Genomic DNA, 25629 nt, shown 5'->3' with positions numbered 1-25629 from the left:
TTTACATTATCTGTCTATTTAGTATTCACATACTTATTGTTTGGTTGTTTTATTTTTATTTTTGTTTTATTCATTTATCATTGTTAGTCTGATTCACCAGTCGACTAGGTCCTAGATGCATTAGCATACACTTCTCTATTGCACAACAGCAATTGAATTAGCTATTGTACTCTCTTTTTTAGTTGCAGGAGTATCCATCTGATACTACAGCTACCCCAATCATTATTACAAGTTATTCATTGCTTATATAGTTGTTTGCACTTTCCATGTTTTATTAATAAATATCTGTTTAACAGGGTCTAGGATTTTATTCAAATCTGTTTGTGGTTCCAAAAAAGAGGGAACATTTCGACCCATTTTAGACTTAAAAATGCTAAACAAGTTTCTCAGGCTTCTGTCCTTCAAAATGGAGACCATTCATTCCATTCTTCTGTTGGTCCAAGAGGGTCAGTTCATGACGACCATAGATCTTAAGGATGCCTATCTTCATGTTCCCTTTCACAGGGAACATCACCAGTACCTGAGATTTGCTTTTCAGGACAAGTTTTTTCAGTTTGTTGCTCTTCCATTTGGCCTTGTCACAGCTCCTAGAATCTTCTCAAAGGTTCTGGGGACTCTCTTGACAGTTGTCAGGTCTCGGGGAATTGCGGTGGCGCCTTATCTGGACAACATATTGGTTCAGGTGCCATCTTTTCAACAAGCAAACTCTCATACAGAGATTTCTCCAACATAGGTGTGTCCGGTCCACGGCGTCATCCTTACTTGTGGGATATTCTCCTCCCCAACAGGAAATGGCAAAGAGCCCAGCAAAGCTGGTCACATGATCCCTCCTAGGCTCCGCCTACCCCAGTCATTCTCTTTGCCGTTGTACAGGCAACATCTCCACGGAGATGGCTTAGAGTTTTTTTTATCTGGGTATTTTGATATAAGAATATCGGCAGGCACTGTATTAGACACCTTATTCCTTAGGGGCTTTCCCAAAGCATAAGCAGAGCCTCATTTTCGCGCCGGTGTGGCGCACTTGTTTTTGAGAGGCATGGCATGCAGTCGCATGTGTGAGGAGCTCTGATACTTAGAAAAGACTTTCTGAAGGCGTCATTTGGTATCGTATTCCCCTTTGGGCTTGGTTGGGTCTCAGCAAAGCAGATACCAGGGACTGTAAAGGGGTTAAAGTTTAAAACGGCTCCGGTTCCGTTATTTTAAGGGTTAAAGCTTCCAAATTTGGTGTGCAATACTTTTAAGGCTTTAAGACACTGTGGTGAAAATTTGGTGAATTTTGCACAATTCCTTCATGTTTTTTCGCAATTTAGTTCTTTCAGTTCTTCAGGGGGTTCCGTTTGAACCCTTACATTCCGTTGATATTAAGTTATTATCTTGGAAAGTTTTGTTTTTAGTTGCAATTTCTTCTGCTAGAAGAGTTTCAGAATTATCTGCTCTGCAGTGTTCTCCTCCTTATCTGGTGTTCCATGCAGATAAGGTGGTTTTACGTACTAAACCTGGTTTTCTTCCAAAAGTTGTTTCTAACAAAAACATTAACCAGGAGATTATCGTACCTTCTCTGTGTCCGAAACCAGTTTCAAAGAAGGAACGTTTGTTGCACAATTTGGATGTTGTTCGCGCTCTAAAATTCTATTTAGATGCTACAAAGGATTTTAGACAAACATCTTCCTTGTTTGTTGTTTATTCTGGTAAAAGGAGAGGTCAAAAAGCAACTTCTACCTCTCTCTCTTTTTGGATTAAAAGCATCATCAGATTGGCTTACGAGACTGCCGGACGGCAGCCTCCCGAAAGAATCACAGCTCATTCCACTAGGGCTGTGGCTTCCACATGGGCCTTCAAGAACGAGGCTTCTGTTGATCAGATATGTAGGGCAGCGACTTGGTCTTCACTGCACACTTTTACCAAATTTTACAAGTTTGATACTTTTGCTTCTTCTGAGGCTATTTTTGGGAGAAAGGTTTTGCAAGCCGTGGTGCCTTCCATTTAGGTGACCTGATTTGCTCCCTCCCTTCATCCGTGTCCTAAAGCTTTGGTATTGGTTCCCACAAGTAAGGATGACGCCGTGGACCGGACACACCTATGTTGGAGAAAACAGAATTTATGTTTACCTGATAAATTACTTTCTCCAACGGTGTGTCCGGTCCACGGCCCGCCCTGGTTTTTTTAATCAGGTCTGATAATTTATTTTCTTTAACTACAGTCACCACGGTTCCATATGGTTTCTCCTATGCAAATATTCCTCCTTAACGTCGGTCGAATGACTGGGGTAGGCGGAGCCTAGGAGGGATCATGTGACCAGCTTTGCTGGGCTCTTTGCCATTTCCTGTTGGGGAGGAGAATATCCCACAAGTAAGGATGACGCCGTGGACCGGACACACCGTTGGAGAAAGTAATTTATCAGGTAAACATAAATTCTGTTTTTGTTGCCTTTTATACGTTCCCACGGATGGAAACTGAATCTGGAGAAGAGTTCCCTTGTTCCAGCTACAAGGGTTTGTTTCTTAGGGACCTTCATAGATTCCCTGTCTATGACGATTTTTGTGATGGATGTCAGGAAATCCAAACTTCTCTCCTCTTGCATTTCTCTACAGTCTACTGTTCGGCTATCAGTGGCTCAATGTATGGAGGTAGTTGGTCTGATGGTCGCTTCCATGGACATCATTCCCTTATCTCGATTCCATTTGAGAGCTCTGCAACTATGCATGCTCAGACAATGGAACGGAGACCATTCGGATCTGTCTCAGAGGATAGATCTGGACCAGTTGAAAAGAGACTCTCTCTCGTGGTGGATTTCTCTGGATCATCTGTCTCAGGGCACATGCTTCAGGAGACCCTCCTGGGTGATCGTGACCACGGACACCAGCCTGCTAGGCTGGTAAGCAGTCTGGGACTCGTTAAAGGCTCAGGGCCTATGGACTCGGGAGGAGTCTTCTCTCCCTATAAACATCTTGGAGTTGAGAGTGATATTCAATGCTCTGATGGCTTGGCCTCAATTGTCCTTAGCTCGGTTTATCAGGTTCCAGTTGGACATCACCACCCTATTTGTTTGTTTTTCAGGAAAGTGTAAGGGTCACAAGGCTACTGCTACTTTTCTTTCCTTCTAGTTGAGAAGTATGATTCGTTTTGCTTATGAGATTGCTAGACAGCAGCCTCCTGAGAGACTTACAACTCATTCCACTAGGGCTGTCTCCTCTTCTTGGGCTTTCAAAAATGAAGCTTTTGTAGAACAGATTTGCAAGGCTACAACTTGGTCCTCTCTGCATACTTTTTCCAAATTCTACAAATTTGATACTTTTACCTCGGCTGATGCTTCTTTTGGGAGAAAGGTTCTTCAAGCGGTGGTGCCTTCTGTTTAGATCTACCTGTCTTGTTCTCCCTCCCTATTTATTTAGTGTCCTCTAGCTTAGGTATTGGTTCCCACTAATAATTGGAATGACGTTGTGGACTCTCCATGTCTTAGGAAAGAAAACAAAATGTATGCTTACCTGATCAATTTCTTTCTTTCCGGACATGGAGAGTCCATGACCACACCCTTAAAATTAGACAGTATTTTTTTTTTACTAAACCTCAGGCACCTCTGCACCTTTGTGTTATCTTCTTTTACCATTTCTCTTCAGCTGAATGACTGGGGCTTATGGGTAAGGGAAGTGACACTTAACAGCTTTGCTGTGGTGCTCTTTGCCTCCTCCTGCTGGCCAGGAGTGAATATCCCACTAGTAATTGAAATGACATTGTGGACTCTCCATGTCCAGAAAGAAAAAGAATTATCAGGTAAGCATACATTTTGCTTTTATAGCTTTTTACAGCAAGACATTGCTAGTTCATGTTTGTCATATAGATACCATTGTGCTCACTCCTGTGGAGGAATTTGAGTCAGCACTTATTGGCTAAAATGCCATATAGATAACATTCTGCTCACTCCCGTGGCGTTATTTATGAGTCAGCACTGATTGGCTAAAATGCATGTCTGTCAAAAGAACTTAGATAAGGGGCGGTCTGCAGAGGCTTAAATACAAGGTAATCACAGAGGTAAAAAGTATATTAATATAACCATGTTGGTTATGCAAAATTGGGGAATAGGTAATAAAGGGATTATCTATCTTTTTTAAACAATACAACATTTGGACTAGACTGTCCCTTTAAAGTGAATGTAAATTTTTCAGGTTTGTATAATATAGTTTGGTAGGGAATCATCCGATTAAGCATACCGCCACAATAAATTTTTAATATAATCTATGATTTCGTTTTTATGATATATATTTAATATCGATCATTCACTTACCCGCTCCTCCCACTCACTGTTTGCTAGTTTTCCTCCATATTACGTAAACAGCGGTCCCACCCGCTGTTTACGTATCGGCACTGCGCGCTCCCGTGTATATTTTGCATTGCGCATGCGTTACTCCTATATTGCATTCTCTTCATAAACATAGTTGGTGACATAGCTAAAATAAATAAAACGTATATACGGAGCCCTTTCAGATCCACTAATCCAAGCGTTACAATACAGAGGAAATGACAGGACTCCGTATATAATCCTAATGCGACGCCGTGTTTACTTCTATTGCGCATGCGCAAAATGTGCACGAGCTTACAATAGATTAGCTCTGCACCGCAAACAAACGCATGCGCAATAAGGACGTATTACGTCATGGTAAGGGGGTGGGTCCCCCCGTGGTTAGAGCCGTTATTGGCTATTAAGACGTCAATCAAAAAAGGCAGCAACGGAGCGCGAATGCCGGGAGGAGGATGATTTTGCCGAAAATTAATAGAAGATTAAGAAAATACAGGTATCCATTAGAAAACGTAAAATTTGATGAATGAAAGTCAGGTTATTTTGGGATAACTGTTACACAGCTGTTTAGACAGGAGGCTGACTTTACAATCACTTTAATATACTACTAATTATCCATCACTTCTACCCTGCCTCCCTTATCTACTGGTTTCACTATAATGCTATTCTGTATATTTTTTAGAATTCCAATCCTCTATTTTACTTAAAAGGACAGTCTACTTGAAATGTATTTCTCTTGTAAGGTGTATGCAGTCCACGGATTCATCCATTACTTGTGGGATATTCTCCTTCCCAACCGGAAGCTGCAAGAGGATCACCCACAGCAGAGCTGTCTATATAGCTCCTCCCCTAACTGCCACCCCCAGTCATTCTCTTGCAGCTGTCGACAAGGGCAGTAGCTAGAGAGATGTGGTGCATTAATGTAGTTTATATTCAATCAAAAGTTTATTATTTTCAAATGGTACCGGAGTTGTACTATTTTAGCCTCAGGCAGAAAGTTGATGATCTTAGCGGTTTGTAACTAAGATCCACTGCTGTTCTCATACATAACTGAAGAGATGGGTAACTTCAGCTGGGGGAATAGCGTGCAGGATTACCTGCTCTGAGGTATGTGCAGTTTTAAATTTTCTAGAGAGATGATAAGCTAGAAAATGCTGACAGTGCCTGATTTATTTAAGGTAAGCCTGATTACAGTGATTTAATAACGACTGGTATCATGCTTGCTGTAAAGGGTAATATTTTTGTTATTTACTCATTACTTAATAGATATAACGTTTGCTTGATGTGTATAAACGTTTATTACAAATGGTGATAAAACTTTATTCCGGGGCCCAGTTTTTCCACATGGCTGACTAGATTTTGCCTAGGGATAGTTTTTTAAGGCCCTCTCACTGTGAGTACATGTTGGGAGGGGCCTATTTTCGCGCCTTAATTGTGCAGTAGTTTTTGCAGCTTGAGACATCCAGCTTCCCTGAAGGAGTCCCCTGAACATATAGGACCTCTCTAAAGGGTTTTTGTGCCTTCCAAAGTCATTGTATGGGCAGGTAGGAGCCACAGTAGAGCTGTGGCAGTTGGTTGTGACTGTTAAAAAACGGTTATATCGTTTTTTTAATCCGGTTTTGAAACTAAGGTGTTAATCATCCATTTGCAAGTGGGTGCAATGCTATTTCAGTCTATTATACACACTGTAAAATTTTTGTAAATTTTACTGCTTTTTTTTCACTGTTTTGCAGTTTCTGTGATTGTTTTTTTCTCTTAAAGACACAGTACCGTTTTTATTTTTTGCTTGTTCACAGTTATTAAAGTGTTTTCCAAGCTTGCTGGTCTCATTACTAGTCTGTTTAAACATGTCTGACATAGAGGAAACTCATTGTTCATTATGTTTAGAAGCCATTGTGGAACCCCCTCTTAGAATGTGTACCAAATGCACTGATTTTACTATAGATTACAAAGACCATATTCTGGTTTTAAAAAATTTATTACCAGAAGAAATTGACAAGGAGGAAGTTATGCCGTCTAACTCTCCCCACGTGTCAGAACCTATAACTCCCGCTCAGGGGACGCCAAGTACATCTAGCGCGCCCATTGCGTATACCTTACAAGACATGGCGGCAGTTATGAATCATACCCTTACAGAGGTATTATCTTAACTGCCAGGATTGCAAGGAAAGCGAGACAGCTCTGGGACTAGAATAAATACAGAGCTCTCTGACGCTTTAGTGGCTATGTCTGATACACCCTCACAATGTACTGAAGCTGAAGCAGGGGAGCTTCAATCTGTGGGTGATTTTTCTGATTCAGGGAAGATACTTCAACCTGATTCTGATATGTCTATATTTAAATTTAAGCTTGAGCACCTCCGCATATTGCTCAGGGAGGTCTTAGCAACTCTGGACGACTGTGACGCTATTGTAGTCCCAGAGAAATTATGTAGATTGGATAAATACTATGCAGTACCTACTTACACTGATGTTTTTCCTATCCCTAAGAGGTTTTCTGAAATTATTACTAAGGAATGGGATAGACCAGGTGTACCGTTCTCTCCCCCTCCTGTTTTTAAAAAGATGTTTCCTATAGACGCCGCTACACGGGACTTGTGGCAGACGGTCCCTAAGGTGGAGGGAGCAGTTTCTACTCTAGCTAAGCGTACCACTATCCCTGTCGAGGACAGTTGTGCTTTTCTAGATCCAATGGACAAAAAATTAGAGGGTTACCTTAAGAAAATTTTTATTCAACAAGGTTTTATTCTCCAGCCTCTTGCATGCATTGCCCCAGTCACTGCTGCTGCGGCTTTCTGGTTTGAGTCTCTAGAGGAGGCTCTACAGGTTGAAACCCCGTTGGAAGATATTATTGACAAACTTAGGGCCCTTAAGCTAGCCAATTCATTTGTTACTGACGCCGTTGTTAATTTAACCAAGCTAACGGCTAAAAATTCAGGTTTTGCTATTCAGGCGCCTAGGGCGCTATGGCTTAAATCCTGGTCAGTCTAAACTTCTCAACATTCCCTTCAAAGGACAGACCCTATTCGGGCCTGGACTGAAGGAGATCATTTCTGACATCACTGGAGGAAAAGGTCACGCCCTTCCTCAAGACAGGCCCAACAAATTAAGGACCAAACAGTCTAGTTTTCGGCCCTTTCGAAACTTGAAGAGTGGCGCAGCTTCAACTTCCTCTAACACAAAGCAAGAGGGAACTTTTGCCCAGTCTAAGCCGGTCTGGAGACTTAACCAGGCTTGGAACAAGGGGAAACAGGCCAAAAAGCCTGCTGCTGCCTCTAAGACAGCATGAAGGAGCAGCCCCCGATCCAGAAACGGATCTAGTAGGGGGCAGACTTTCTCTCTTCGCCCAGGCTTGGGCAAGAGATGTCCAGGATCCCTGGGCATTGGAAATTGTGTCCAAGGGTTATCTTCTGGAATTCAAAACCTCTCCCCTAAAAGGGAGATTTCATCTCTCACATTTATCTGTAAACCAGATAAAGAGAGAGGCATTCTTACATTGTGTTCAAGACCTCCTAGTTATGGGAGTGATCCACCCAGTTCTAAAGGAGGAACAGGGGCAGGGCTTCTATTCAAATCTGTTTGTGGTTCCCAAGAAAGAGGGAACATTCAGACCAATCTTAGATCTCAAGATCTTTAACAAATTTCAAGATGGAGACTATTCGAACCATCCTTCCCATGATCCCGGAGGGTCAATATATGACTACCGTAGACTTAAAGGATGCTTATCTTCACATCCCGATACACAAAGATCATCATTGTTTTCTCAGGTTTGCCTTTCTAGACAAGCACTACCAGTTTGTGGCTCTTCCCTTCGGGTTGGCCACGGCACCAAGAATCTTCACGAAGGTTCTAGGGTCCCTCCTAGCGGTCCTAAGGCCGCGGGGTATAGCAGTAGCCCCTTACTTAGACGACATTCTGATACAGGCGTCGACTTTTCAAATCGCAAGGTCCCATACAGACATTGTTCTGGCATTTCTGAGGTCCCATGGGTGGAAGGTGAACGAAGAAAAGAGTTCTCTATCACCTCTAACAAGAGTTTCATTCCTAGGGACTCTGATAGATTCGGTAGAAATGAAGATTTATCTAACGAAGGCCAGATTGTCAAAACTTCTAGACTCTTGCTGTGTTCTTTATTCCACTTCTCGTCCTTCAGTGGCTCAGTGTATGGAAGTAATCGGTTTAATGGTAGCGGCAATGGACATAGTACCGTTTGCCCGCCTACATCTCAGACCGCTGCAACTTTGCATGCTCAGTCAGTGGAATGGGGATTACACAGATTTGTCCCCTCTACTAAATCTGGATCAAGAAACCAGGGATTCTCTTCTCTGGTGGCTATGTCAGGTCCATCTGTCCAAGGGGATGAGCTTCCGCAGGCCAGATTGGACTATAGTAACGACAGATGCCAGCCTTCTGGGCTGGGGTGCAGTCTGGAACTCCATGAAGGCTCAGGGCTCATGGACTCAGGAGGAGGCACTCCTTCCGATAAACATTCTGGAACTAAGAGCGATTTTCAATGCTCTTCAAGCGTGGCCTCAGCTAGCTGGGGTCAGATTCATCAGATTTCAGTCGGACAATATCACGACTGTAGCCTACATCAACCATCAGGGGGGAACAAGGAGTTCCCTAGCAATGTTGGAGGTTTCAAAGATAATTCTATGGGCAGAGGTTCACTCTTGCCATCTATCAGCTATCCATATCCCAGGTGTCGAGAACTGGGAGGCGGATCTTCTAAGTCGGCAGACTTTTCATCCGGGAGAATGGGAACTCCATCCGGAGATATTTGCTCAGTTGATTCAACTTTGGGGCAAACCAGAACTGGATCTCATGGCGTCTCGCCAGAACGCCAAGCTTCCTTGTTACAGGACCAGGTCCAGGGACCCCAAGGCAACGCTGATAGATGCTCTAGCAGCGCCTTGGTCCTTCAACCTGGCTTATGTGTTTCCACCGTTTCCTCTGCTCCCTCGTCTGATTGCCAAGATCAGGCAGGAGAGAGCTTCGGTTATTTTGATAGCACCTGCGTGGCCATTTCAGGACTTGGTATGCAGACCTGGTGGACATGTCATCCTGTCTACCATGGACCCTACCGCTGAGGCAGGACCTTCTACTTCAGGGTCCTTTCAACCATCCAAACCTAATTTCTCTGCGTCTGACTGCTTGGAGATTGAACGCTTGATTTTATCAAAGCGTGGTTTCTCTGAATCGGTCATTGATACCTTAATTCAGACTCGAAAGCCGGTTACCAGGAAAATCTATCATAAGATATGGTGTAAATATCTTCATTGGTGTGAATCCAAGGGTTACTCATGGAGTAAGGTCAGGATTCCTAGAATATTATCTTTTCTCCAAGAAGGATTGGAGAAGGGATTGTCGGCTAGTTCCTTAAAGGGACAGATTTCTGCTCTGTCTATTCTTTTGCACAAGCGTCTGGCTAATACTCCAGACGTCCAGGCGTTTTGTCAGGCTTTAGTTCGAATCAAGCCTGTGTTTAAACCTGTGGCTCCGCCATGGAGTCTAAATTTAGTTCTTAAAGTTCTTCAAGGGGTTCCGTTTGAACCTTTGCATTCCATAGATATCAAGCTGTTGTCTTGGAAAGTTCTGTTTTTGGTAGCCATCTCCTCGGCTCGACGAGTTTCGGAGTTATCGGCTTTACAATGCGATTCTCCTTATCTCATTTTCCATGCTGATAAGGTAGTGTTGCGTACCAAACCTGGGTTTCTTCCTAATGTGGTATCTAATAAGATTATCAATCAGGAGATTGTTGTTCCTTCACTATGTCCTAATCCTTCTTCAAAGAAGGAACGTCTATCACACAATCTTGATGTGGTCCTTGCTTTAAAATTCTATTTACAAGCCAGTAAAGATTTTCGTCAAACATCTGCTTTGTTTGTGGTTTACTCTGGACAGAGGAGAGGCCAAAAGGCTTTGGCAACTTCTCTTTCCTTTTGGTTAAGAAGCATAATCCGCTTTGCTTACGAGACTGCTGGCCAGCAGCCTCCTGAGAGAATTACAGCTCATTTCAATAGAGCGGTAGCTTCCACATGGGCTTTTAAAAATGAGGCTTCTGTTGAACAGATTTGTAAGGCGGCGACTTGGTCTTGGCTTCATACCTTTTCCAAATTCTACAAATTTGATACTTTTGCTTCTTCGGAGGCTGTTTTTGGGAGAAAGGTCTTACAGGCAGTGGTGCCCTCTGTTTAAGCGCCTGCCTTGTCCCTCCCTTCATCCGTGTCCTATAGCTTTGGTATTGGTATCCCACAAGTAATGGATGAATCCGTGGACTGGATACACCTTACAAGAGAAAACAAAATTTATGCTTACCTGATAAATTTATTTCTCTTGTGGTGTATCCAGTCCACGGCCCGCCCTGTCATTTTAAGGCAGGTGTTATTTATTTTTTAAACTACAGTCACCACTGCACCCTATAGTTTCTCCTTTCTCTTGCTTGTCTTCGGTCGAATGACTGGGGGTGGCAGTTAGGGGAGGAGCTGTATAGACAGCTCTGCTGTGGGTGATCCTCTTGCAGCTTCCTGTTGGGAAGGAGAATATCCCACAAGTAATGGATGAATCCGTGGACTGGATACACCACAAGAGAAATAAATTTATCAGGTAAGCATAAATTTTGTTTTTTTTAAAAAGATAGCTACTCCCTTTATTACCCATTCCCCAGTTTTGCATAACTAACACAGTTATATTAATATACGTTTTACTTCTGTGATTACCTTGTATCTAAATCTCTGCAAACTGCCCCTTTATTTCAGTTCTTTTGGCAGATATGCATTTTGGCCAATCACTGCTGACTCATAAATAACTCCACAGGAGTGAGCACAGTGTTATGTATGATACACATGAACTAGCTCTGTCTAGCTGTGAAAAACTGTAAAAATGCACTGAGATAAGAGGTGGTTTAGAAAGCATTTTAAGCCTGTTTAGCTTTCAAAAAGAATACCACGAGAACAAAGCAAATTCAATAATAAAAGTACATTGGAAAGTTGTTTAAAATTGCATGCCCTATCTGAATCATGAAAGTGTAACCCCTTAACGACCAAGGACGTGCCTCTGGGGTTTCAAGCGCTGGAAACGATCGTGATTGCTTCCAGACGCTTTCAAGGTATTGCAGTGATACCTTGATATATAGACATCACTGCAATACCCTTTTTTTACCCACCGGTGCAGAGAGAACACTCTGTGGCCCTCTCTAAATCGGCTAGCGATTTTGCCGATCGTTGGTGGGTGGGAGCCATAGCAGGGAGGCGGGTGAGCCGACCATCGCTGATCAGTTCCGGATCCTGTGTCCCTGAAATGCGTGCAATTGTGCGGGAGTGCACAAGGGGGCGGGGGCGTGCGCGCTACATTTACATTCAGTAAAATGTATGGGAAAGAAGGAGAGGGAGGAGTGAATAAATGTTGGGAAAAGGGATCTGGGAGGGGGGTAGGGAATTGAGGGGTGGCAGCTATACTACAGAAAAATTATTTCATTCTAAATACAGGGAGAGTCCACAGCTGCACTCATTACTTGTGGGAATACAGAACCTGGCCACCAGGAGGAGGCAAAGACACCCCAGCCAAAGGCTTAAATACCTCCCCCACTTCCCTCATCCCCCAGTCATTCTTTGCTTTTCGTCACAGGAGGTTGGCAGAGAAGTGTCAGAAGTTTTCTCTTGTTAAGTGTATCCAGTCCACGGATGATCCATTACTTGTGGGATATTCTCCTTCCCAACAGGAAGTTGCAAGAGGATCACCCACAGCAGAGCTGCTATATAGCTCCTCTCCTCACTGCCATATCCAGTCATTCTCTTGCAACTCTCAACTAAGATGGAGGTCGTAAGAGGACTGTGGTGTTTTATACTTATTTACTTACTTTATTTCTTCAATCAAAAGTTTGTTATTTTTAAATGGTACCGGAGTGTACTGTTTATCTCAGGCAGTATTTAGAAGAAGAATCTGCCTGCGTTTTCTATGATCTTAGCAGAAGTAACTAAGATCCTTTGCTGTTCTCACATATTCTGAGGAGTGAGGTAACTTCAGAGGGGGAATAGCGTGCAGGTTTTCCTGCAATAAGGTATGTGCAGTTAAAATATTTTTCTAGGGATGGAATTTGCTAGAAAATGCTGCTGATACCGAAGTAATGTAAGTAAAGCCTTAAATGCAGTGATAGCGACTGGTATCAGGCTTATTAATAGAGATACATACTCTTATAAAAGTGTATTTTAAAACGTTTGCTGGCATGTTTAATCGTTTTTTACATATGTTTGGTGAAAAAACTTATTGGGGCCTAGTTTTTTCCACATGGCTGGCTTGAATTTTGCCTAGAAACAGTTCCCTGAGGCTTCCCACTGTTGTAATATGAGTGGGAGGGGCCTATTTTGGCGTTTTTTTTTGCACAGCAAAAATTACAGACACAGACATCCAGCTTCTTCCTGCATGATCCAGGACTTCTCTGGAGGGCTCAAAAGGCTTCAAAAGTCGTATTGAGGGAGGTAAAAAGCCACAGTAGAGCTGTGGCAGTTGTTGTGACTGTTTAAAAAACGTTTTTGTCATTTGTTATTCCGTTTTTGGTATTAAGGGGTTAATCATCCATTTGCAAGTGGTTGCAATGCTTTGCTAACTTATTACATACACTGTAAAAATTTCGTTAGTGTAACTGCATTTTTTCACTGTTATTTCAAAATTTGTGAAAATTTGTGTTTCTTAAAGGCGCAGTAACGTTTTTTATATTGCTTGTAAACTTGTTTTAAAGTGTTTTCCAAGCTTGCTAGTCTCATTGCTAGTCTGTTTAAACATGTCTGACACAGAGGAACCTACTTGTTCATTATGTTTGAAAGCCATGGTGGAGCCCCATAGGAGAATGTGTACTAAATGTATTGATTTCACCTTAAACAGTAAAGATCAGTCTTTATCTATAAAAGAATTATCACCAGAGGGTTCTGTCGAGGGGGAAGTTATGCCGACTAACTCTCCCCACGTGTCAGACCCTTCGCCTCCCGCTCAGGGGACGCACGCTAATATGGCGCCAATTACATCAGGGACGCCCATAGCGATTACCTTGCAGGACATGGCTGCAATCATGAATAATACCCTGTCAGAGGTATTATCTAGATTGCCTGAATTAAGAGGCAAGCGCGATAGCTCTGGGGTTAGGAGAGATACCGAGCGCGCAAATGCTGTTAGAGCCATGTCTGATACTGCGTCACAGTATGCAGAACATGAGGACGGAGAGCTTCAGTCTGTGGGTGACATCTCTGACTCGGGGAAACCTGATTCAGAGATTTCTAATTTTAAATTTAAGCTTGAGAACCTCCGTGTATTGCTTGGGGAGGTATTAGCTGCTCTGAATGACTGTAACACAGTTGCAATTCCAGAGAAATTGTTTAGGCTGGATAGATACTATGCGGTGCCGGTGTGTACTGACGTTTTTCCTATATCTAAAAGGCTTACAGAAATTATTAGCAAGGAGTGGGATAGACCCGGTGTGCCCTTTTCCCCACCTCCTATATTTAGAAAAATGTTTCCAATAGACGCCACTACACGGGACTTATGGCAGACGGTCCCTAAGGTGGAGGGAGCAGTTTCTACTTTAGCAAAGCGTACCACTATCCCGGTTGAGGACAGTTGTGCTTTTTCAGATCCAATGAATAAAAAATTGGAGGGTTACCTTAAGAAAATGTTTATTCAACAAGGTTTTATTTTACAGCCCCTTGCATGCATTGCGCCTGTCACTGCTGCGGCGGCATTCTGGTTTGAGGCCCTGGAAGAGGCCATCCAGACAGCTCCATTGAATGAAATTATTGACAAGCTTAGAACGCTTAAGCTAGCTAACTCATTTGTTTCTGATGCCATTGTTCATTTGACTAAACTAACGGCTAAGAATTCCGGATTCGCCATCCAGGCGCGTAGGGCCTGGATTCGCCATCCAGGCGCGTAGGGCGCTATGGCTTAAATCCTGGTCAGCTGACGTGACTTCAAAGTCTAAATTACTCAACATTCCTTTCAAGGGGCAGACCTTATTCGGGCCTGGCTTGAAGGAAATTATTGCTGACATTACTGGAGGCAAGGGTCATACCCTTCCTCAGGACAGGGCCAAATCAAAGGCCAAACAGTCTAATTTTCGTGCCTTTCGAAATTTCAAGGCAGGAGCAGCATCAACTTCCTCCGCTTCAAAACAAGAGGGAACTGTTGCTCATTCCAGACAGGCCTGGAAACCTAACCAGTCCTGGAACAAGGGCAAGCAGGCCAGGAAGCCTGCTGCTGCCCCCAAGACAGCATGAAGGAACGGCCCCCTATCCGGAAACGGATCTAGTGGGGGGCAGACTTTCTCTCTTCGCCCAGGCGTGGGCAAGAGATGTTCAGGATCCCTGGGCGTTGGAGATCATATCTCAGGGATATCTTCTGGACTTCAAAGCTTCTCCACAAGGGAGATTTCATCTTTCAAGGTTATCATCAAACCAGATAAAGAAAGAGGCATTCCTAAGCTGTGTGCAAGACCTCCTAGTAATGGGAGTGATCCATCCAGTTCCGCGGACGGAACAAGGACAGGGATTTTATTCAAATCTGTTTGTAGTTCCCAAGAAAGAGGGAACCTTCAGACCAATCTTGGATCTAAAGATTTTAAACAAATTCCTCAGAGTTCCATCATTCAAAATGGAAACTATTCGGACCATCCTACCCGTGATCCAAGAGGGTCAGTACATGACCACAGTGGACTTAAAGGATGCCTACCTTCACATACCGATTCACAAAGATCATCATCGGTTCCTAAGGTTTGCCTTTCTAGACAGGCATTACCAATTTGTAGCTCTTCCCTTCGGGTTGGCCACTGCCCCGAGAATTTTTACAAAGGTTCTGGGCTCACTTCTGGCGGTTCTAAGACCGCGAGGCATAGCGGTGGCTCCGTATCTAGACGACATCCTGATACAGGCGTCAAGCTTTCAAATTGCCAAGTCTCATACAGAGATAGCTCTGGCATTTCTGAGGTCGCATGGGTGGAAAGTGAACGTGGAAAAGAGTTCTCTATCACCACTCACAAGAGTCTCCTTCCTAGGGACTCTTATAGATTCTGTAGAAATGAAAATTTACCTGACGGAGTCCAGGTTATAAAAACTTCTAAATGCTTGCAGTGTTCTTCACTCCATTCCGCGCCCTTCGGTAGCTCAGTGTAAGACCGCGAGGCATAGCGGTGGCTCCGTATCTAGACGACATCCTGATACAGGCGTCAAGCTTTGAAATTGCCATGTCTCAGACAGAGATAGCTCTGGCATTTCTGAGGTTGCATGGGTGGAAAGTGAACGTGGAAAAGAGTTCTCTATCACCACTCACAAGAGTCTCCTTCCTAGGGACTCTTATAGATTCTGTAGAGATGAAAAATTTACCTGACGGAGTCCAGGTTATCAAAACTTCTAAATGCTTGCCGTGTCCTTCATTCCATTCCACGCCCGTCAGTGGCTCAGTGCATGGAAGTAATCGGCTTAATGGTAGCGGCAATGGACATAGTGCCATTTGCGCGCCTGCATCTCAGACCGCTGCAATTATGCATGCTAAGTCAGTGGAATGGGGATTACTCAGATTTGTCCCCTCTACTAAATCTGGATCAAGAGACCAGAGATTCTCTTCTCTGGTAGCTTTCTCGGGTCCATCTGTCCAAGGGTATGACCTTTCGCAGGCCAGATTGGACGATTGTAACAACAGATGCCAGCCTTCTAGGTTGGGGCGCAGTCTGGAACTCCCTGAAGGCTCAGGGATCGTGGACTCAGGAGGAGAAACTCCTCCCAATAAATATTCTGGAGTTAAGAGCAATATTCAATGCTCTTCTAGCTTGGCCTCAGTTAGCAACACTGAGGTTCATCAGATTTCAGTCGGGCAACATCACGACTGTGGCTTACATCAACCATCAAGGGGGAACCAGGAGTTCCCTAGCGATGTTAGAAGTCTCAAAAATAATTCGCTGGGCAGAGTCTCACTCTTGCCACCTGTCAGCGATCCACATCCCAGGCGTAGAGAACTGGGAGGCGGATTTTCTAAGTCGTCAGACTTTTCATTCGGGGGAGTGGGAACTCCATCCGGAGGTGTTTGCTCAACTGGTCCATCGTTGGGGCAAACCAGAACTGGATCTCATGGCGTCTTGCCAGAACGCCAAGCTTCCTTGTTACGGATCCAGGTCCAGGGACCGGGAGCAACGCTGATAGATGCTCTAGCAGCTCCTTGGTTCTTCAACCTGGCCTATGTGTTTCCACCGTTTCCTCTGCTCCCTCGACTGATTGCCAAAATCAAACAGGAGAGAGCATCTGTGATTCTGATAGCGCCTGCGTGGCCACGCAGGACCTGGTATGCAGACCTAGTGGACATGTCATCTCTTCCACCATGGACTCTGCCTCTGAGGCAGGACCTTCTAATACAAGGTCCTTTCAATCATCCAAATCTACTTTCTCTGAGACTGACTGCATGGAGATTGAACGCTTGATTCTATCAAGGCGTGGCTTCTCCGAGTCAGTCATTGATACCTTAATACAGGCTCGGAAGCCTGTCACCAGGAAAATCTACCATAAGATATGGCGTAAATATCTTTATTGGTGTGAATCCAAGAGTTACTCATGGAGTAAGGTTAGGATTCCTAGGATATTGTCCTTTCTCCAAGAGGGTTTGGACAAAGGCTTATCAGCTAGTTCTTTAAAAGGACAGATCTCTGCTCTGTCTATTCTTTTGCACAAGCGTCTGGCAGAAGTTCCAGACGTCCAGGCATTTTGTCAGGCTTTGGTTAGGATTAAGCCTGTGTTTAAAACTGTTGCTCCCCCGTGGAGCTTAAACTTGGTTCTTAAAGTTCTTCAGGGAGTTCCGTTTGAACCCCTTCATTCCATTGATATTAAACTTTTTATCTTGGAAAGTTCTGTTTTTGATGGCTATTTCCTCGGCTCGAAGAGTCTCTGAGTTATCTGCCTTACATTGTGATTCTCCTTATCTGATTTTTCATTCAGACAAGGTAGTTCTGCGTACCAAACCTGGGTTTTTACCTAAGGTGGTTTCTAACAGGAATATCAATCAAGAGATTGTTGTTCCATCATTGTGTCCTAATCCTTCTTCAAAGAAGGAACGTCTTTTGCATAATCTGGACGTAGTCCGTGCCTTGAAGTTTTACTTACAGGCTACTAAAGATTTTCGTCAAACATCTGCCCTGTTTGTCGTTTACTCTGGACAGAGGAGAGGTCAAAAAGCTTCGGCAACCTCTCTCTCCTTTTGGCTTCGGAGCATAATACGCTTAGCCTATGAGACTGCTGGACAGCAGCCCCCTGAAAGGATTACAGCTCATTCTACTAAAGCTGTGGCTTCCACCTGGGCCTTTAAAAATGAGGCCTCTGTTGAACAGATTTGCAAGGCTGCGACTTGGTCTTCGCTTCACACCTTTTCAAAATTTTACAAATTTGACACTTTTGCTTCTTCGGAGGCTGTTTTTGGGAGAAAGGTTCTACAGGCAGTGGTTCCTTCCGTTTAAGTTCCTGCCTTGTCCCTCCCATCATCTGTGTACTTTAGCTTTGGTATTGGTATCCCACAAGTAATGGATGATCCGTGGACTGGATACACTTAACAAGAGAAAACATAATTTATGCTTACCTGATAAATTTATTTCTCTTGTAGTGTATCCAGTCCACGGCCCGCCCTGTCCTTTTAAGGCAGGTCTAAATTTTAATTAAACTACAGTCACCACTGCACCCTATGGTTTCTCCTTTCTCGTCTTGTTTCGGTCGAATGACTGGATATGGCAGTGAGGGGAGGAGCTATATAGCAGCTCTGCTGTGGGTGATCCTCTTGCAACTTCCTGTTGGGAAGGAGAATATCCCACAAGTAATGGACGATCCGTGGACTGGATACACTACAAGAGAAATAAATTTATCAGGTAAGCATAAATTATGTTTTTTCGGAGTAGTTCCTTATGAGGGGTACCTGCCCTTCAGGACGGAACTGGAATTTTAAGTAGTCGTATTAGCCTCTCAGTGAGAGCATTGATGTAAGTTAGAGTCTTGAGATGCGGGGAGAGTCTTTCTGCGAAACAATTTAGACTCAGATTAACAGCTCCTATAAGCAATCAGCGTTGACGAGTTTCACTGCTTACTTTCTTCACTCAAGTCTATGTCAGAGGCACTGCTACTATCTGTCAAACTTGAAGAACCGTTTTGCTGTTCCACAGATTGGATTCCAGTAAGATCGTTTCATTTTATACACACATGTTAACGATAGAAGACAGGGTCTCAGTGGGACTCCTTTATCTTTATGGAATTAAGGGTTAATATCTCCTGAGGGGGATTATTGAACAGTGGGGTATTTTTAATCATGTTTGTTATGTGATTTGACTGCGTATGTGTAAGGAGACATTTTAGGCTCTTATGCTAATACGGAACATACAGGTTATAGAGTTGCGCAGTTTTATTAAGCTGGCACGCTTTCCCTTAGCAGGAGCGGTCCTGCATGAGGCACCATGTGACTGGGAGTAGTCACATCTTGTTTTCCCACTTCCGATTCCTGTCCAAGTGACTGCAAGAGTTAATTTCTCTACCTCTCTGGGTCATAGGAGGTGGTGAGTGCACCAGCCATTGGGGGTTTTAAGGTGCCAGTTGTTTTTGTCCAAAGCTCTTATTTAGAATTATGGAGGTTTTGGATATATTAGAGGATTCCTCTGATACAGATTTTGATACCTGCGTATGTTGTGAGGAGGACCGGGTTGACCAGCCTGCTCAATTATGTATGACCGGGTTGACCAGCCTGCTCAACATTGTTCTCTTCAAACAATGTTGAGATGTTAGAGACCACTGAGCCGTCTACCTCTGAGGATTCCTCGTCCCGTGAAGTACGTTCCCTAGAATCTTATCCTACACATGCAGTTCCCATAAGTGCCATTACTCCTTCGTCTGAGGGAGACTTTTTTTTTTACACCGGAGGTTACTGTGCATTTTCGCATGGCCATCTTTATGGCTTTAGCGAGTTTGCCTCTTCCTCCTATCGGCAAGCAAAGTGTTAATCCATGCTCTCCTACACATGGGCCGTCGTGTAAACGGATGATTGTGCCAGATCTGTCATCTGGGAGTGTGGTTCCCTCTGAGGCTTCAGGGGTAGAACCTCTGGGGTCGAAATCGCCTGATTTGATTCCTCCGACTGTGGAGGATTTGGCGTTTAGACTTAGAGTGGCACGCCTGTGTTTACTTCTGAAAGAGATTTTGGTGATGTTAGAGGTCCCCAGTCCTGATCAGTCAGGTGGATCTCAGTCCTCTATATCAGATAACAATCTTGATTAGACAAGTGGAGAAGGGGACCCTCTCCTTTATCGTCTCTATGTATATAGTTATAGAATCCCAGTCCCGAGCTCTATGAGGGGGTTAGTGTTATACACAGGCAGGATCTGTTTGTTTTGCACACCCTTTTGAAGTCCTTTTGGTGCGTTTTAACCGTTTTCATTTCTAATCCGTTTTGGATAGTTTTTGTTTTAAGAGCTCTGGGTTCTTGTGGAAACTCTCTCTTTTAGAGTTTCGTCACTTGGATTGTTCCTGGTTATATTGACTTTGATGGTCGAAATGTATGTTTTCCGATGGAAGCTTCTGGATCTCTGATCGGGGTGATTTTTCCCTCGATTTTATAGATATGAAAGTGTAAGCCTCCGAGCTTGTTTCTTTATCCCTTTATTACCCATTCCAACACGGTTATATAAATACACTTATTACCTCTGTGATTATCTTGTATCTAAGCCTCTGCAAACTGCCCCCTTATTTCAGTTCTTTTGACAGACATGCATTTTAGCCAATCAGTGCTGGCTCATAGGAACTCCATGTGCGTGAGCACAGTGTTATCTATATGACACACATGAACTAACACCCTCTAGTGGTGAAAAAGTGTCAAAATGCCTTGAGAGAAGAGGCGGCCTTCAAGGGCTTAGAAATTAGCATATGAACCTCTTAGGTTTAGCTTTCAACTAAGAATACCAAGAGACCAAAGCAAAATTGGTGATAAAAGTAAATAAAAAAAATGGTTTAAAATTACATGCCCTATCTGAATCCTGAAATTTTATTTTGGACTAGACTGTCCCTTTAAGTTTTGTTTATGTTTTTTATGACAGACGTGTCGTACCCTTGATGACGGGCAGGACCTGTTTTGGGTATCAGTTAAGTGTGGATCGTATGGGTTCAGGGGTCCTAGAGGCTGGGGGTTAAGCTTTTCATTCCGTTTTTCTGGACTAGGTGACTTTTGGAGTCTTGTCCTGGCACTCTTTGCAGTGTCATACACTGTTGGTGAATGGCCCAATAAGGGGAGGGGTTTTCCCGTCCTTTCTGGGTCTAATGATTTTTAAGCAGAGCTTATTTGATCTCTTTATTCAGAGAGATTACACGGTTCTCTCTACCTGGATTTCGGAAGAAGGATATCTTTCCTGTCTAAAGCAGTCCAGTGAAGTCTGGTAGTTATCTCTGTGGCTTTGCATCTCGAAGGTTGATGGTTCTAATCCGGCGGCTGACACAGGATATCCATTTAAAATAAGCAGGTCTGGTTCTTAGGGACCGTTTTTCTTCTGGTACTTCGCTTAGTTCCTAAGTTATGGGATCTGGGGTTTAATGTGGTAGTAGCCTATTTCTAGGTGTTGCTGTGGCTCCTGAGTCTTGGCATTTCTGGTTTTTCCAGTGTCTGCTAGTAGACCTTTTGGGATTTGCTTCCTGCCGGTTCCATCCTCAGAGGTGAACCTAGACCTAAGTTCTGGTGTTGACACCAGGTTGGATCCTCTGGATGCGGGTTGATCTTTCAGACAGGAAGGCTCTTTGCCTTAGAGCTTACGAAGTTAGAATTACTTCATCAGTTTCTGTCCTCCAATTACCTTCAGGCCTTAGTTGGCGCTGTGTGGATTCAGCCCAGGCCGAGTCTTCAGCATAGCTTTGGGTTTTTGACTCTGTCTTAGAGTTTTTGTGGACTACCGGGGAATCGTTCTCCAGTGTTCGGTCCAGATCTCCCAGTGTTGGGGATTTTTATCTTAGTTTCCCCGGGGCAGTTTTGTCTTGATCTCTTCCCTGTCAGCAGGGAGAGAGTGTTTCTGGGGTATGTGCATCAGGATTTTCCTTCCAATCATCCTTGGGGATTTTTCAGTCAAGCATTTTGCTCTGAGGTCTGGTCTTCTGGGTTAGGACCTTTTTAATAAATGGATTATTTCTGAGTTAGTGAGTTCCTCCTGCATAGGCGGGAGGGTCTCGAATTTGTTGGTGGGCGGTGGCCTACTACGGCTCTTGGCAGCCATCCATTCTCTGTGCGTGCTCTTCCGGAACAGATGTTACTTACAATCATCTGTTTGAACTGACTATCCAGAGTTTTTCGAATATGTTCTGAAGAAAGCAGTTTGAGTTTCTCAGCTGAGGTCCTCTGGACTACGTGGACTAAGGGATGAGTTCCCGGTCTTGCAAGCTGTAGTTTTGGAGTTCTGCTGTGGCCGTTTTCTTAAGAATCTTAGTAGGTTTATTTTAACCTTCTTTTTCTCGGCCATGTCTCTCTTTAGAGGAGGGCTTGATTCTATCTGGAGTGGGCATCAGTGAGTCTAATGCTCCTTTTTTGCCTGCGAGTTCGTAATCTCGGTTTAGAGGCTTAGCTGCCATGAGAGTTTGCTTGTTGCAGGGTCTGTTTGCGTCATGGGATCTTTTATTCCGGGGCTAATTGCGAAGGATTGCTTGGACCTATCTGAGAGAAGGTTGTTTTCTGAAAGTTTTTCGGTACTTCCTTCAGCTTGTACTTGGTTCCTCGTTACCTATTTTAGGTGTTGAGTACTCCCTCTCTTTTTGTCGGGAGGAGCCAGCTTGTTCTGACTCTCTTCTGGATCCTGGAGTATTCTTCTTCCCCTCTAGATTGAGCTGGAGAAGGGCTTGTCTAACTAATTCTTGTTCAAAGGGGCAGCCAGCAAAAATAGCCTGTGGTTAAGTTAGCTGCCTGGCAAGCGGAAGGTTACAGATGATTACCTGCTGTAGTTCCTTCTCTGGTATGTGGTTTCGCAAGCAGTTTTTGCTCTCTGTTTGTGCTCTGGTTCCATCATATTTTATAATTTTTTTATAGTAAATTATATGATATGATGAAAATAATGGTATCTTTAGAAAGTCCATTTTATGGCGAGAAAAATGGTATATAAATGTGGTATTTGTGGGTAAAGTAAATGCAGAAATGCAAAAATAGCCCTGGTCCCTAACGGTAAGAAAATTAAAAAATGCTCTGGTCACTACGGGGTTAAAGGGACAGTCTAGTCAAAAATAAACTTTCATGATTCAGATAGGGCATGTAATTTTAAACTACTTGGCAATTTACTTTTATCATCAATTTTGCTTTGTTCTCTTGGTATTCTTAGTTGAAGGCTAAACCCCTAGGTAGGCTTATATGCTAATTTCTTAGCCCTTGAAGGCCACCTCTTAACTGAATTCTGATGTAGACTGTCCCTTTAATTTTGACTAGATTGTCCCTTAAAACTATTTCATTCTCCCATTAGTTATACATTTCTAGAAGTGTCTAATACTAACCTCTCAATCAAAAGCTTCCAAATGTCCTCATTTATCATAAGTGGGAGGGATAAGGATTCATTCCAAGACCACTACAACAGACTTACACACATAGGTGTTATTCTCACTTTATAGAACGTGTGGATGTGGCCTCTTCAGATGTCTCCATGGTTGAGAAAGGAGAAGAACTGTATGTGTGTGATCGCTTAAAGATTGAGGAAGAAGAAGTTCCTATAAATACTGCTACAGGTGATTTAATGCATATTAAGACAAAGAAATATTCTGTGACGGACATAATATTGTCTCTTGTAAATAAATTATATTTCAAATGTTTACTCTGCAGACAGATATTTGATTGTAGCGTTACATTTTAGCCCCTCAGTTTTTTTTTCTTTTATGTAAATGGAAAGAGTCCATGAGCTAGTGACATATGAGATATACATTCCTACCAGGAGGGGGCAAAGTTTCCTAACCTCAAAATGTCTATAAATACACCTCCCACAACACACATGCTTCAGTTTTACAAACTTTGCCTCCTATGGAGGTGGTGAAGTAAGTTTATATATTGTTCGCACAAAGACTTTCTCAACAGGCTTCGAGTCCTTTCCAATTACGCAGTTTATTAACTGCAAAACAGAGAATGTTATTTACCTACTATCCTGTAGCTGTCCGGTTTTCTATGTGGGTAAAACTAGACGAATGCTCAAAGATAGGGTGTCTGAACATAGGGACGATATCAAAGTGACCAAAGATGGGGAGATAAAAAGTGGTGTAGCATTGCATTTTTCAACTCACCACAATTCTTCTCCCTTGGACCTTAGAGTAACAGGAATCGAGGCTTGCTCTCTTTTTGGTAGAGGAGGAGATATTGACAATATCCTCTTAAGAAAGGAGACAGCCTGGATGTATACATTACAGACAGTAGCCCCAAAAGGCTTAAATGAGAAATTAGAGTTTGCAGCCTTCCTTTAAAGCTTTGAATAATATTGTGTTATTCCAGCCTGCAAGTAGGTTTCTATTAAGTATCGAATACAACCAATTTTATAATAATAATTTTTTAATTGTACTAAAAATACTATGTAAGCCATCTTTTGCGTTTTTTAGCAAAATATTTGAACCACTCAAAGTATTTATATACTTTTGAAACAAAAATTTGTCTTTACTTTCATTATTATTAATATTTTTTCTTCAGTAATTTGTAACATAGTATATTTATATCTATATATTGAAAGTTTAATAAAGTGTTTTTGGCACCCTTGTAGAAAAATGGCATCGTTTTTTGGTCAAGTAAATTTTTTCACTTTTTCCTTAAGGGGGTATATAGCAATGCGGACTTGCTAATTGTCCGTTAGTTTAAAATGGTCAACCAATCATGATGAGTCAAGACCGGTAAATAATCAGACGTGTCTGTAACTTACTAACCGTTTGCCCTGAGGAAACCCCTATGACGCTGTGGTCACATGGGGGGTGAAACGCGCGTCAGCAGTGACGTACACAGAGCGGGTTGCTCTGTCCTAGATTCAACGGATTGAAACAGTGTTGCAATAGCCAAGGAGGATTTCAAGTTGGCGCAATCTTTACTTCCACGCTATATTCGATAGCTGCATGTGCTTAAGAGGATGATCCTACTGGAGTTGTGAGTTGTTTTCATGGTGAAATGGAATTTACCCCTTTTTGAAAGTTTGTCTCACGGCATAATAACTTTGTCTAAGGTCCTTATTATTTTGGACGGTAATTGCCCTACGTTAACATCACGTTTGGAGGATATAAGAGTTGTACTTTTTCACTTGATTCATTCAGGACTATTCATTACATCTGAAATACTCCTGTATACAGGACACCATTACAGCTCTTAATACCGTATATTTTGTACATGCTACTTGAAATCTCTGATGTTTGCATAAACTGTATTGACTGCCGCACTGTGCATGATTTGGTAATATTGAGACCCGCTTTTGGGGAACTGTACATAGATCCTACTACGCTATTATATTTTCATGGCACCGGAAACTATTTCAAAATAGTGGTGTCTAGGGATGCACCGAAATTTCGGCCACAGAAAGTTTCGGCCGAAAATGGCATTTTTGGCTATTTCGGTTTTTGGGTTTTTTTTGCCTGTTATTTTCGGTAAAATTATTGTGTAGCATGTTTCAAATTTGATGCTAGCCTAGAGCTGCTGTTTAAGTTTATTACTTGACTTACTGTTCTGCATATAATGAGTTTTCTAGGACTATACTTCATTTGGATAATTAGTAAAAAAAAAAAAACCTGTTAAATATGATTCTGTTACATAGAACTAAATGAAGAATAATACAGTATATTGATATTTATAATTGTTTTTAGTAGGGATGCACCAAAATTTTGGTTGTTAACATTTTGGCCGAAAATGGCATTTTTTGCCTGTTTTTTTTTTTCTTGGTAAAATTATTGTGTAGCATTTTATTGTTTTAAGATATTTTTAATTTTAGTGTGTTACTTTCAATAAAAGTGTGGGCTTATTTTTATTGGCTCTAATTATGCAAAAAAAAACTAAAAAAAAATAATTTGAAAATAATTTGAAAAAATACATTTTCAGTATCAGTTTCGGTTTTCGGCCAAGTGCATCCCGGATTTTCGGATTCGGTCCAGAATTTCCATTTCGGTGCATCACTAGTGGTGTCCTCTGGAATAGGTGCTGTACAGTACCCCTTGGTCTATTTTTACCAACATAGAGCAGTGCTTTACCTATGTGTTTGCATATATACATATGTATTGTTTACCTGCCATTCCTGCAATATTAATTGCTTGTGGTCACACACTTTAATTTAGGAGTAGTGTCTTTCACAAACACAGAGCCTCATGGTTCACT

The 25629-nt window shown here is 42.7% G+C and overlaps 1 protein-coding gene across 2 annotated transcripts in view; it reads left to right on the top strand.

Annotated features, from left to right (window-relative positions):
- LOC128666923 (oocyte zinc finger protein XlCOF6.1) overlaps positions 1-25629 on the top strand; it is a 138434-nt gene that overhangs the window by 63493 nt on the left and 49312 nt on the right. The window contains exon 6 of one of the 2 annotated variants that reach the window (XM_053721743.1): positions 22917-23030. The exons of the other annotated variant lie outside the window; for it this stretch is intronic. Within the exon in view, the coding sequence (XP_053577718.1) occupies positions 22917-23030 (114 nt within the window). The remainder of the gene's footprint in view (positions 1-22916; positions 23031-25629) is intronic. 2 annotated transcript variants of the gene reach the window in all.

This window comes from Bombina bombina, chromosome 7 (assembly GCF_027579735.1).
Source record: "Bombina bombina isolate aBomBom1 chromosome 7, aBomBom1.pri, whole genome shotgun sequence".
NCBI classification, from domain to species: Eukaryota; Metazoa; Chordata; class Amphibia; order Anura; family Bombinatoridae; genus Bombina; species Bombina bombina.
The sequence above is the reverse complement of the archived record's forward strand: the minus strand, read 5'-3'. Positions and strand labels throughout refer to the sequence as shown.